The sequence below is a fragment of the Somniosus microcephalus genome, unplaced genomic scaffold (assembly GCF_052327205.1).
Source record: "Somniosus microcephalus isolate GS21.2 unplaced genomic scaffold, FLI_Smic_1.0 unresolved_chr1, whole genome shotgun sequence".
Classification (NCBI taxonomy): Eukaryota; Metazoa; Chordata; class Chondrichthyes; order Squaliformes; family Somniosidae; genus Somniosus; species Somniosus microcephalus.
The window spans coordinates 37,743,831-37,757,063 of record NW_028225179.1 but is presented as its reverse complement, the minus strand read 5'-3'; the positions used below and the strand labels follow the sequence as shown (position 1 = coordinate 37,757,063).

The window sequence follows — 13,233 nt, the reverse complement described above, 5'->3', positions numbered from 1 at the left end:
AATATTGTTTAGTTTACTAACTGCCCGGTTTACGCCTTCTTTATTGTGAGTGTATATGTTATCCAGAAAGGTGTCTAAGAGAGCTTGAGTTGATGCATTGCTAATTGTTTTCTGGTATTTTTCCGTGTCGTTTTTGGCCCATCTGTACGATTTTTTGGTGTTGTACAGTTTACTGGGTTGTGTTTCTATGTTGTTTGTTTCTGTCTTTTTGAGGAACATAGTAATTTGACTGTGATCTGACAGTGTTGTTTGTGGTTTGACTGTGAATGCTCTGAAAGAGGATGGGTCTAAGTCTGTAATCATATAGTCTACTGTGCTGCAGCCAAGAGGTGAGCAATAGGTCGATCTTCCTAGGAGGTCTCCTATGAACCTACCATTGACAATGTACAGACCCAGGTTTCGACAGAGCTGTAGTAGCTGTTTTCCGTTGGTATTTGACTGCTTGTCGCAGTTATGCCTGTATGGAAGGGAAGGGATGTCAAAGTGGTTATTCCCGAAAACATAATTGTTTCCCTGATTATTGGTGAAGTCTGGTTCTTCGCCCGTTCTTGAATTGAGGTCCCCACAGATCAACACGTTCCCCTGGGCCTGGTATTGGATAATTTCCCCCTCCATGTTGGAGAAGGTGTCCTCTTTAAAGTACGGGGAATCGATTGGAGGGATATAAAGTGCGCAAATGTAAACATCTTGGGTGTTTGAGATAATCTCCCTCTCAAGTTTGAGCCACATATGGTTTTCGCCCTTTTTTATAAATTTGATGTAATTCTTAAGTTCTGTTTTAAACCAGATCAGTATGCCTCCGGAGTCTCTGCCTTGGGTTACACTTGGTAATTTATTGGAGGGCACCACCAGCTCAGTGTACCCTTGGGGACAGCCAGTGTGTCCTTTTCCTTTATACCAAGTTTCCTGTAAAATGATAATATCTAGGTCTTTAGTTTCATCTATGAACTCTGGGGTCCTACTTTTCACTTCTCGCAGTGAAGAGCGTAGACCTTGGATATTCCAGGTCGAAATATATAAGGATTTCATGTTAAGTTTGATCTTTTACTATGATAGGTTAAAGAGTGGTACGTGTTTGTCGTGTCTAAGTGTGGGAAAAAAAAGATCACATCAGTTGTCTACAAAAGTTAATACAATTTAGTTACAGTTCTTTCTATTAATTAGTCCTTGATCCATAAGGCGGAAGTAGATGCTGCTGCACATCTGCTTATTGTCTCTTAATGGATTGTTTCTGTCTGAGGTATTGCGTACGTCCTGTGCATCTCTCCCTCTGTCTGGCTGGGAGCAGTCCTATTCCCCTGTGGGACAGGAGTGGTGCAGGTCTGACATTGTTGTTTTGCATGGGGATCCTCTCTGGTCTCGGTTGGTGTGTTGGTGGTCCTTGTAGTGTTCCTGATATGTACCCCGCTGATCTCTGGTGGTCGGGGGGGGGTCCTCTTGGAGTCTGGGTATGGACCCGGTTAAAAGCGACGTCCTTCAGGGCTTTAGCAAGGATCGATATTCTTTGCCTTTGGATGTGGACGTGGTCGTAAAGACATTCCTCATCGAGGGTGGGGTGTTGGGCCAGGTGTACGTTGTGGTTTGATTCGCAGTCTCTTGCTATGCTGGCATTTATCTCATGAATTGTGTTGTTGTTGAAGTCTGTTCTCGGCAATATTGTGGAAACAGTGATTCTAGTGTTTGGAAATGTACTGCTTGCTTTCCTAATCATTGCTCTGAGCGATGTTGCTACTTCTTTCTGTTGGGTCTTTAGGTCATTTGTGCCCGTGTGTATTATTATGTGTTGGGGGGAGCCTAATCTGGCTTTGGTCAGCCATCCCATGGCTCTGTTTGTTGTTGGGCACCAGATCTTTTCTACTTTACTTCTAGGGAATAGCTTTTTCTCCCATAGAAATTTCCCATTTGAGTCTATGAGTATTACGACGTCAGCCTTGTTTGTGTTTACTGTCTGGTGGCTTTCGCTTGGACTCATAGTGTGTGTGCTGGGCTGGGGTGTCTGGTGTGTGCGTACCTCTTGTGAGCGGCCCGCTTGTGGTTCCACGGTGGTGGGGGAAGATTGCGAATCAGTATGCTGGTCGGTCTGTGTGGCACCCCTTGTATTGTGTGTCTGTTGCTTTTGTTCCGTGTGGGAGTGCAGCCGTTCCGTCCGGCTCTGCCTTGTCTTATCTCTAGCCTCTGGTTGCTGGTCTAATGGTGTTATCTCTCCTCTATGGCTCTCTTCTTTTTCCTGCAGCTCTTTCACCTGATTCCTAAGTAGATTCACCTGGTTCTCAAGTAGCTTCAGCTCTCTCTTGTGTCTCTCCCTCTCCTGATTTTGATAGTCATTCATTTTGAGGAAGTCCTCTCTAAGTTTAACCACCTCTATCTCTAATTGATTAAATTTATCTTTTGGTTGTATCTGGCTGTGTGATCCCGGGGTATGTGCCTGGTCGGCCCTGGAAGGCTCACTCACTTCCTGGCTAGGCTGGTCGGCCCTGGAGGGCTCACTCACTTCCTGGCTATGCTGCTCTTCTCTTGGTGAGCTGGGAATGGTAGGGGGACTATGTGTGGCTTCCTCCCTGGTAGTTATGCTGGGGTTTGTCAGTTGTATCGTGTGGCTGTGGTTCCCCGGGGTTGGTGTCTGGTTTGAACTGTGTGGCTCGTTCACCTCCTGACCAGGCAGATTTTCTCCTGGTAAGTTGTCAATGTTGGGGGGAGTGCGGGCCACTCTGGGGCTGTTCCTTCCCCCCTTAGTTAATTTTTTCAGTGTCCTGAAGGCCGTTGCAAATTTGTCGAGGTTGCCTTGCACTAATATTGTCCCGGTATTGTACGCGTTGACCGTCGTAGTTGAACTGTCTCCTGGTGTGTTAATTTTCATTATGGACCCATTTGCGGTATTTTCTAGCTTAACATTGGTATAGTGTGATTTTATTGCTGTGATCCAAGCCACTGGCTGATCTGAGTAGAAAATGAGGTTACTTTTTGTCCCATTGTTGTAACAGTCAGCAAAAAGTGTTTCTGGTTTTTCTCTCATCTGCTCATGCTTGATCGCTTTTATAGCTTTTTTTGCGGTGTTGGGGGGAATCTGGAAGCGGGGCTGTTGTGGATCTTCTGATTCGCTCATTTTTGGTAAAGTATTGTTGATCTTAGAATAAGCTTTTCTGGGGCCCCGGGTTTGGTGTTTCCCTCTCCCTGTTCGCGAACTTTCCCGGTCCCCCTCTCCGACCCCGTGGTCCCTGGGCCTCGGCTTCTGGGTTCACCCTTCTCAGGTCTGGGTCTGTGAGCCGCTGTTTCCCGGTGCCTTCGGGCTGTTCCCCTCCCCCTCAGAGGTCTCTGTGCCTCTGTCTCGGCCTGGCTCCTCGGGCCTTTCCCTGGCTTCAGTCTCCCTCCCTGGGCCCTGTACTCACAGTCTTGGTTTGCTTCTGGAAGCCTTCTGGTTGCTCCCCTTCTCCTCAGAGGTCTCTGGGCCTGGCTCCTCGGGCCTTTCCCGGGCTTTCTAGCCCAGCCGCCGCTCGGGTTGTGCCTCGTTCGCCGTTCGGGTGCTGGACTGCGGTCGTCGCTCGGGTGCTGGACTGCGGCCGTCGCTCGGGTGCTGGACTGCGGTCGTCGCTCGGGTGCTGGACTGCGGCCGCCGATCGGGCCGTGTCTCGTTCGCCGCTCGGGCTCCCCGAGTCACCTCGTTCCGGCTGCCGCTGCGTCTCCGTGCGGCCTCCCCGATTCGCCTCGTTTCCCGAAGCGGCCTCCCCGAGTCTCCTCGCTCCGGCTGCTGCTGCGTCTCCGTGCGGCCTTCGCGCCTCGGTTCCCGATGCGGCCGAGTCACCTTGCTTCTGCTGCTGCTGTGGCCCCGTTTGTTTTTTTTTCCCTTATTTCTTTTTTTTTTCTTTGGCTTTTTTTTTTCTAGTTTCCTCTGGTTTTTTTTCCTTTGGTGGTCTTTTCCTTCCTTACTTAATCCAGACTAAACTAAACTTAAACTTAACTAAACAAACTAAACTAACTTAACTAGAACTAGATTTAACTTTAAAACCTTTTTAAACTTGAAATGAACCTTTTTTTTCCCCACTTTAAACACTAAAAACACTAAAAATTCAGCAGCCCATCTTCAGCGTGTGTATTCACTCTGTCTGGCTGTCTGGCTCTCTCTCTCTCTCTCTCCATCTCTCTCTCTCTGTCTGTCTGTCTCTCTCTCTCTCTCTGTCTCTCTCTCTCCGTCTCTCCCTCTGCCTCACTCTCTCTCTGTCTCTCTCTCTGCCTCTGTCTCCTTCTCTGTCGCTCTCTCTCCGTCTATCTCTCTCTCTGTCTCTCTCGCTCTCTCTCTCTTTCTTTCTCTCTCTGTCTCTCTCTCTCTCTCTCTGTCTCTCTCTCTCTCCGTCTCTCCCTCTCTCTCTGTCTCTCTCTCTGTCTCTGTCTCTCTCTCTCTCTCTCTCCCTCTCTCTCTCTCTGTCTCTCTCTCTGTCTCTCTCTCTCTCTGTCTCTCTGTCTCTGTCTCTGTCTCTCTCTCTGTCTCTCTCTCTGTCTCTCTCACGCTCTCTTTGTGTGTCTCTCTCTCCTGAAACACTCACCCAGCTCCCCTCCTTGTTCTCCGCAGTTTTCTGTAACATGAATGTGATCGAAGCGGAGGGTCTGATTGAGTCTCTGGAGTATTCCGGATCACCGTTCTACGGCGGGCTGGACTGTACGTACATTATCTCCGTCTACACTGGCTTCGCAGTGGAACTGCAGGTAAGAGGGGCTCATTCCCCATTACAGAGCCTGTCTCACCACCAGGGACCCTTTATAGAACAGATCTCAGTCTCAGCTCGCCCAGCTCATCCTATCCCAACACCATATCCCCCGACCCCTTCTCCCCATATCCCCCGACCCCTTCTCCCCATATCCCCCGACCCCTTCTCCCCATATCCCCCGACCCCTTCTCCCCATATCCCCCGACCCCTTCTCCCCATATCCCCCGACCCCTTCTCCCCATATCCCCGACCCCTTCTCCCCATATCCCCCGACCCCTTCTCCCCATATCCCTCGACCCCTTCTCCCCATATCCCCCGACCCCATCTCCCCATATCCCCCGACCCCGTCTCCCCATATCCCCCGACCCCTTCTCCCCATATCCCCAACCCCTTCTCCCCATAACCCCCAACGCCTTCTCCCCATATCCCCGACCCCTTCTCCCCATATCCCCCGACCCCTTCTCCCCATATACCCCGACCCCTTCTCCCCATATCCCCCGACCCCTTCTCCCCATATCCCCCGACCCCTTCTCCCCATATCCCCGACCCCTTCTCCCCATATCCCCCGACCCCTTCTCCCCATATCCCCCGACCCCTTCTCCCCATATCCCCCGACCCCATCTCCCCATATCCCCCGACCCCGTCTCCCCATATCCCCCGATCCCTTCTCCCCATATCCCCCGATCCCTTCTCCCCATATCCCCCGACCCCTTCTCCCCATATCCCCCGACCCCTTCTCCCCATATCCCCCGACCCCGTCTCCCCATATCCCCCGACCCCGTCTCCCCATATCCCCCGATCCCTTCTCCCCATATCCCCCGACCCCTTCTCCCCATATCCCTCGACCCCTTCTCCCCATATCCCCCGACCCCATCTCCCCATATCCCCCGACCCCGTCTCCCCATATCCCCCGATCCCTTCTCCCCATATCCCCCGACCCCTTCTCCCCATATCCCCAACCCCTTCTCCCCATAACCCCCAACGCCTTCTCCCCATAACCCCCAACGCCTTCTCCCCATATCCCCCAACCCCTTCTCCCCATATCCCCATATCCCCCAACCCCTTCTTCCCATCCCAACCCCTTCTCCCCATATCCCCCAACCCCTTCTTCCCATCCCAACCCCTTCTCCCCATATCCCCCAACCCCTTCTGCCCAGATGCATCTGTCCATGACAGCATTGGTAGCAGTGACCACCGCACAGTCATTGTGGAGATGAAGTCCCGTCTTCACACTGAGGACACCCTCCATCGTGTTGTGTGACACTACCACCGTGCTAAATGGGATAGATTTAGAACAGATCTAGCAGCTCAAAATTGGGCATCCATGAGGTGCTATGGGCCATCAGCAGCAGCAGAATTGTATTCCACCACAATCTGTAACCTCATGGCCCGACATATCCCTCACTCTACCATTACCACCAAGCCAGGGGACCAACCCTGGTTCAACAACGAGTGTAGAAGAGCGTGCCAGGAGCAGCACCAGGCGTACCTAAAAATGAGGTGCCAACCTGGGGAAGCTGCAACACAGGACTACGTGCATGCTAAAAAGTGGAAGCAGCATGCTATAGACAGGGCTAAGTGATTCCACAATCAACGGATCAGATCAAAGCTCTGCAGTCCTGCCACATCCAGTCGTGAATGGAGGTGGACCATTAAACAACTAACAGGAGGAGGAGGCTCTATGAATATCCCCATCCTCAATGATGGTGGAGCCCAGCACGTGAGTGCAAAAGACAAGGCTGAAGCGTTTGCAACCAACTTCAGCCAGAAGTGCCGAGTGGATGATCCATATCGGCCTCCTCCCGAGGTCCCCACCATCACAGAAGACAGTCTTCAGCCAATTCGATTCACTCCACGTGATATCAAGAAACGGCTGAGTGCACTGGATACAGCAAAGGCTGTGGGCCCCAACAACATCCCGGCTATCGTGCTGAAGACTTGTGCTCCAGAACTAGCCATGCCTCTAGCCAAGCTGTTCCAGTACAGCTACAACACTGGCATCTATCCGACAATGTGGAAAACTGCCCAGGTATGTCCTGTCCACAAAAAGCAGGACAAATCCAACCCGGCCAATTACCGCCCCATCAGTCTACTCTCAATCATTAGCAAAGTGATGGAAGGTGTCGTCGACAGTGCTATCAAGCGGCACTTACTCACCAATAACCTGCTCACTGATGCCCAGTTTGGGTTCCGCCAGGACCACTCGACTCCAGACCTCATTACAGCCTTGGTCCAAACATGGACAAAGGAGCTGAATTCCAGAGGTGAGGTGAGAGTGACTGCCCTTGACATCAAGGCAGCATTTGACCGAGTCTGGCATCAAGGAGCCCTAGTAAAATTGAAGTCAATGGAAATCAGGGGGAAAACACTCCACTGGCTGGAGTCATACCTAGCACAAAGGAAGATGGTTGTGGTGGTTGAAGGTCAATCATCACAGCCCCAGGACATCGCTGCAGGAGTTCCTCAGGGCAGTGTCCTAGGCCCAACCATCTTCAGCTGCTTCATCAATGACGTTCCCGCCAACATAAGGTCAGAAATGGGGATGTTCGCTGATGACTGCACAGTGTTCAGCGCCATTCACAACTCCTCAGATAATGAAGCAGTCCATGCCCGCATGCAACAAGACCTGGACAACGTTCAGGTTTGGGCTGATAAGTGGCAGGTAACATTCGCGCCACACATGTGCCAGGCAATGACAATCTCCAACAAGCGAGAGTCTAACCACCTCCCCTTGACATTCAATGGCATTACCATCGCCGAATCCCCCACCATCAACATCCTGGGTGTCACCATTGACCAGAAACTTAACTGGACCAGCCACATAAATACTGTGGCAACAAGAGCAGGTCAGAGGCTGGGTATTCTGTGGTGAGTGTCTCACCTCCTGACTCCCCAAAGCCTTTCCACCATCGACAATGTTGTGTCCGTCAGTAGTAAGACACAGAATGCAGGAGAACGGTACAACAGGTGTTTACTCAACGTGGCTCACTCTGGAACTGAACTGTACAGATTACTACTCAGTGCTATATACAGGTGTGGTCACTGCCGGTACTACAGTATACATGAGCTGTAAAAAGTAGTTCCCCCCTTAAAGGTATATACATTACAATTCCTCCCCTTTTAGATTAACAGTACCATAACACTCATTTAACAATTAAATATCAAACTAATTACAATTAACACTTTTAACATACAACGTTAGCTGAAAATAGTCCATTTATATATTCAGTCTTTGGGGAGGCTTTCTGATCCTTTCTGGATAGCGCCTTTCCCGAGTGTCTCGCTCTTGGTGCGGAGGCGATTCTGGCCCCTGTCGTCGGTTGGGTCATCAGCTGCCGATGCTACTGTTTCTGGGGTAGATGCGACCTGTACGTCGGGTTCCTCACCAGGTACGTATGGGCGAGGCATGGGGTTGACTTGTTCCTGTGACTCTAGGATCTGGTCAGCATGGCGTCTCACGATGTTCCCCCCAACGTCCACTGTGTACATTAGTGGGCCCTGCCGTGTGCATATCGTCCCTGGCTGCCATTTTTCTGTTCGGTAGTCGTGTGCCAAGACTGGTTGCCCTACATTGAAGCTCCTTGTTGGCTTCTCATGGATGTGCTGGAATTGCTTACTCTCAACATCTCTTTGTACGTTTGGTCTGAGCAAATCCAGGCGAGATCTTAACCTTCGGTTAAAGAACATCATGGCCGGGGCCTGGTTGGCGACTGCATGTGTCGCATTCCGGTAGGCGAACAGGAAATTGTCCACCTTATGCTGCAGCGGAATGTTGTCATTGTACATAGCCTTTATTGCCTTCTTAAAGGTTTGTACGAACCTCTCAGCCAATCCATTTGTGGCTGGATGATACGGGGCGGATGTGTAATGCCTTACCCCATTCTTCTTCATAAACCTCCGGAACTCTTCGGATACAAACTGTGGTCCGTTATCGGAGCAAATCTGTTCTGGCAAGCCGTTCCTGGCAAAAATGGTCCGTAGGACTGCAATAGTTTTCTCCGTGGTGGTGGAGGACATTTTGATGACCTCAGGCCATTTTGAGTGCGCATCCACGGCTATTAAAAACATTGAGTCCATGAATGGACCAGCAAAATCAATATGCACCCGTTGCCATGGAGATGAGGGCCACCCCCATGGGTGTAGAGGAGCATGTGGTGGTGCATTTTGGACTTTCTGGCATCCTGAGCAGCTCTTGGTCAGGTCCTCGATTTGTTTATCGATTCCCGCCACCACACATAAGCCCTGGCAAGGCTGTTCATTTTTACCCCTCCCAGATGACCCTCATGAAGCTCATTGAGCACTCTATCCCTTAACTTGGGTGGAATTACCACTCGGGATCCACACATCAAGGTCCCCCGGCACACTGACAGCTGTTCTCTTCTTGTCGAGAATGCTGGCAACAGTGAGTCGCCATGTGCTGGCCATCCCTTCACCGTCAAATCATATACCCGAGACAGTGTCGGGTCATTTCGGGTCTCCTTTTCTATACGAGCGTTAGTTATCGGTAGGTATTCAACTATAGTCGAATGAAATATTTCGACAGGATCCACTGCTGGTGCTTCCTCCACAGTAGGCAGTGGCAGGCGTGATAGCCCATCAGCATTTCCATGCTGTTTCATGCCCTTATATTCAATCTCATAGTGGTGCGCCCCTAGAAAGAGTGACCATCTTTGTAGTCGTTGCGCAGTCATCACCGGAACGCCCTTCTTCGGATTAAAAATGGAGACAAGAGGCTGGTGGTCAGTCAGCAAGGTGAATTTCTGCCCGTGCAGATAGAGATTGAACTTTTTCACTCCCCACGCTAGGCTGAGGGCCTCACTGTCAATCTGGGTGTAGTTACGCTCGGCTGAGGTTAGTGATCGTGACGCAAAGGCTATTGGCCTCTCTGAGCCGTCCGAGAATTTGTGCGACAGCACCGCTCCAATGCCGTAGGGTGACGCATCTCACGCCAACCGAATTGGTAGTGCTGGGTTGAAATGGGCCAATACCTCTTTCGATGTGATTAGTGTTTTGCTCTTCTGGAAAGCTCGTTTACATTCGTCACTCCACTTCCATGGCACTCCAGTTTGCAGTAGGGTGTTCAGTGGGTGTAGTATTGTAGACAAATTTGGCAAGAACTTATGGTAGTAGTTTACCAGCCCGAGGAACGACCTCAGTTGTGACACGTTTTCCGGTGCTGGAGCCTTGACTACTGCCTCAATCTTTTCTGGGGACTTATGTAACCCCTCTTTATCGATAACGTGGCCACAATACGAGATCTGTTTTTTAAATAACTCGCATTTGGAGTGGTTAGCTCGGAGCCCATATTCCTTCAATCTAGTGAGCACCTGCTCCAGGTTGGCGAGGTGATCACTGTCATTTTCGCCCGTGACCAGGATGTCGTCCAAATAACACTGGGTCCCTGGGATCCCTTGCAGGACTTGTTCCATTGCCCTTTGCCAAATAGCCGGAGCTGATGCTACCCCGAATACCAGCCGGTTGTATTGGTAGAGACCTTTATGGGTGTTGATTGTGAGGTATTTTTTTGATGCTTCTTCTACCTCCATTTGCAGATACGCCTGGGCCAGATCAATCTTAGTGAAGCGTTTCCCTCCAGATAGCGAGGCGAAAATATCTTCAATCCGCGGAAGTGGATATTGCACGGTGTGAAGGACTGGGTTCACTGTTACCTTAAAGTCCCCACAGATGCGAACCTTCCTTGGTTCCCCAGGCGTGCTGCTCAACAACTTTTTCATCACAGGGATGCTGGGTGTAGCCCACTCGCTCCAGTCTACCTTGGACAGTGCTCCTGAATGTTCCAAACTCTCCAGCTCTGCTTTGACAGCTGGGCGGATCGCATAAGGTACCGGTCTGGCCTTAAAAAATTTTGGGCTTGCGTTTTCTTCGGTTTTAATTGTTGCTGTCATGCCTTTTAGTGTTCCGAGTCCTTGCTGGAACACTTCTTGCGCATCGGTTAGGATCTTTGACAGTCGCCCAGGTGTGACGTCGTCATCCTTTTTGTCAGCCACAGTCAGTGCCTGTATGGAATGCCAATCCAGTTGTATTTTCCGGATCCATTCACGTCCCAGTAATGGTGGTCCTCCATCTTGCAATACATACAGGTCTAGTTTTGGTGTTTCCTTACCGTTATATATAACGGTCACCCTTATTTTTCCTTTGGGGTAGACTTTTTGCCCCGTGTACGTCTTCAAAATAATTTTTGTGTCTCTCAAGGGTATGTGTGAGAATAGCCGCTCGTAGTCCCGTCGGTTTATGACTGTTAGGGCTGATCCTGTGTCCAATTCCATTTTTACCTGGACTCCTGCTATCTTGAGAGTGACCCAAATGGTTCGGTGATCCTCCGTTTTGATCACATTATGTAGTTTCAGACAACTCAGCTCCCTGCTTTCGGAGTCAGTATCACTATTTTGTTCGTCTGAACTATTCTCCGTCACCTTATGTACCTTCTTGTACTTTTCTTTTGGAGATTTCTTATTGCTGGTTTTCTTTCCCGACCTGCAGACTCGTGCTAAGTGTCCTACTTTTCCACACCGTCTGCACACTTTGCCTTTGAACCAGCAATCATTGTGGTCGTGTGTTGTGCTGCCGCAGCGATAGCACTTCTCTGTTCTGTATGACATTTCGTTTGTGCCATATTCTTGCGGTCTCTGTTGTATCTCTGTAGCGCCCCGTGCTGCTGCTTCATATGATACCGCAATGCTGAAAGCCTTGTCCAGCGTAAGGTCCTTTTCAGATAAAAGCCGTTTCTGGGTTCCTTCACTTTGAAGCCCACACACAAACTTGTCCCTTAAGGTATCTGCCAGTCCCGTTCCAAACTGGCAGTGTTTCGATAGTTTGCGCAGTTCTGTTAAATATTCAGCATTGCTTTCATCCTTATGCTGGTTCCGTTTGTGAAACTTGAATCTTTCTGCTATCAGCAGCGGTGTGGGGTTTTAATGTTCCTGTAGTATCGTCACTATGTCTCCAAAACTCTTTTCCACTGGCTTCGCTGGGGTTACTAGATTTCGTAATAAACCATACGTCTTTGTACCCATTAAATTTAACAATACCGGCGCTTTCTTGTCATCTGACACCTCATTTGCCTTGCAGTATACCTCTATTCGTTCGACATATATAGTCCAATCTTCGACTTCATTGTCAAATGCGGTTATACTGCCACTCTTCGGCATTTTGGGTGTGGTTTAAAATGGCTGAAAATGGCGTCTCCTGCGCTTTCCTTCCTCCCCCGCTGCTGCCAACGCCGCTCTCGGCGGTCCTCGTGGCAATGGCGGCGCCCTGTAGGTTTCACGCGCTTCTCCTGCGCTGCTGCCAACGCCGCTCTCGGCGGTCCTCGTGGCAATGGCGGTGCCTCGCGGGTTTCTGCGCATCTCTCTCCCTCTCCTCGACGCTGCTCGGCCCCTGAACACCGGCTGCGCCCTGTGCGCTCTGCCCTCTCTCTCTCTCTCCCGTCGACGCTGCTCGGCCCTTTGCTGTGCCGCTCGGTCGGGCTCTAGCCCGCCGCTGTCCGGGAAGGGTCTGCGCACTACCCCTTCTCCCCATATCCCCCGACCCCTTCTCCCCATATCCCCCGACCCCTTCTCCCCATATCCCCCAACCCCTTCTCCCCATATCCTCCAACCCCTTGTCCCCATATTACCCGACCCCTTCTCCCCATATCCCCCGACCCCTTCTCCCCATATCCCCCGACCCCTTCTCCCCATATCCCCCGACCCCTTCTCCTCATATCCCCCGACCCCTTCTCCCCATATCCTCCAACCCCTTCTCCCCATATTACCCGACCCCTTCTCCCCATATCTCCCGACCCCTTCTCCCCATATCCCCCGACCCCTTCTCCTCATATCCCCCGACCCCTTCTCCCCATATCCTCCAACCCCTTCTCCCCATATTACCCGACCCCTTCTCCCCATATCTCCCGACCCCTTCTCCCCATATCCCCCGACCCCTTCTCCCCATATCCCCCAACCCCTTCTCCCCATATCCCCCGACCCCTTCTCCTCATATCCCCCGACCCCTTCTCCCCATATCCCCGACCCTTTCTCCCCATATCCCCGACCCCTTCTCCACATATCCCTCGACCCCTTCTCCCCATATCCCCGATCCCTTCTCCCCACATCCCTCAACCCCACCTACCCACCTTCTCCCCGTATCCCTCAACCCCACCCACCCCACTTCTCCCCATATCACTCAACCCCACCTACCCACCTTCTCCCCATATCCCTCAACCCCACCTACCCACCTTCTCCCCATATCCCCCAACCCCACCTACCCACCTTCTCCCCATATCCCCCAACCCCACCTACCCACCTTCTCCCCGTATCCCTCAACCCCACCTACCCACCTTCTCCCCATCTCCCTCAACCCCACCGACCCACCTTCTCCCCATATCCCTCAACCCCACCTACCCACCTTCTCCCCATCTCCCTCAACCCCACCAACCCACCTTCTCCCCATATCCCTCAAAAACACCCACCCACCTTCTCCCCAAATCCCTCAACCCCACCGACCCACCTTCTCCCCGTATCCCTCAACCCCA

General features: G+C 51.3%; 1 protein-coding gene across 1 annotated transcript in view; it reads left to right on the top strand.

Moving 5' to 3' along the window:
- LOC147094639 (uncharacterized) overlaps positions 1-13,233 on the top strand; it is an 84,483-nt gene that overhangs the window by 21,593 nt on the left and 49,657 nt on the right. The window contains exon 4 of the mRNA XM_085974238.1: positions 4,565-4,651. Coding sequence (XP_085830364.1) covers positions 4,565-4,651 — 87 coding nt within the window. The remainder of the gene's footprint in view (positions 1-4,564; positions 4,652-13,233) is intronic.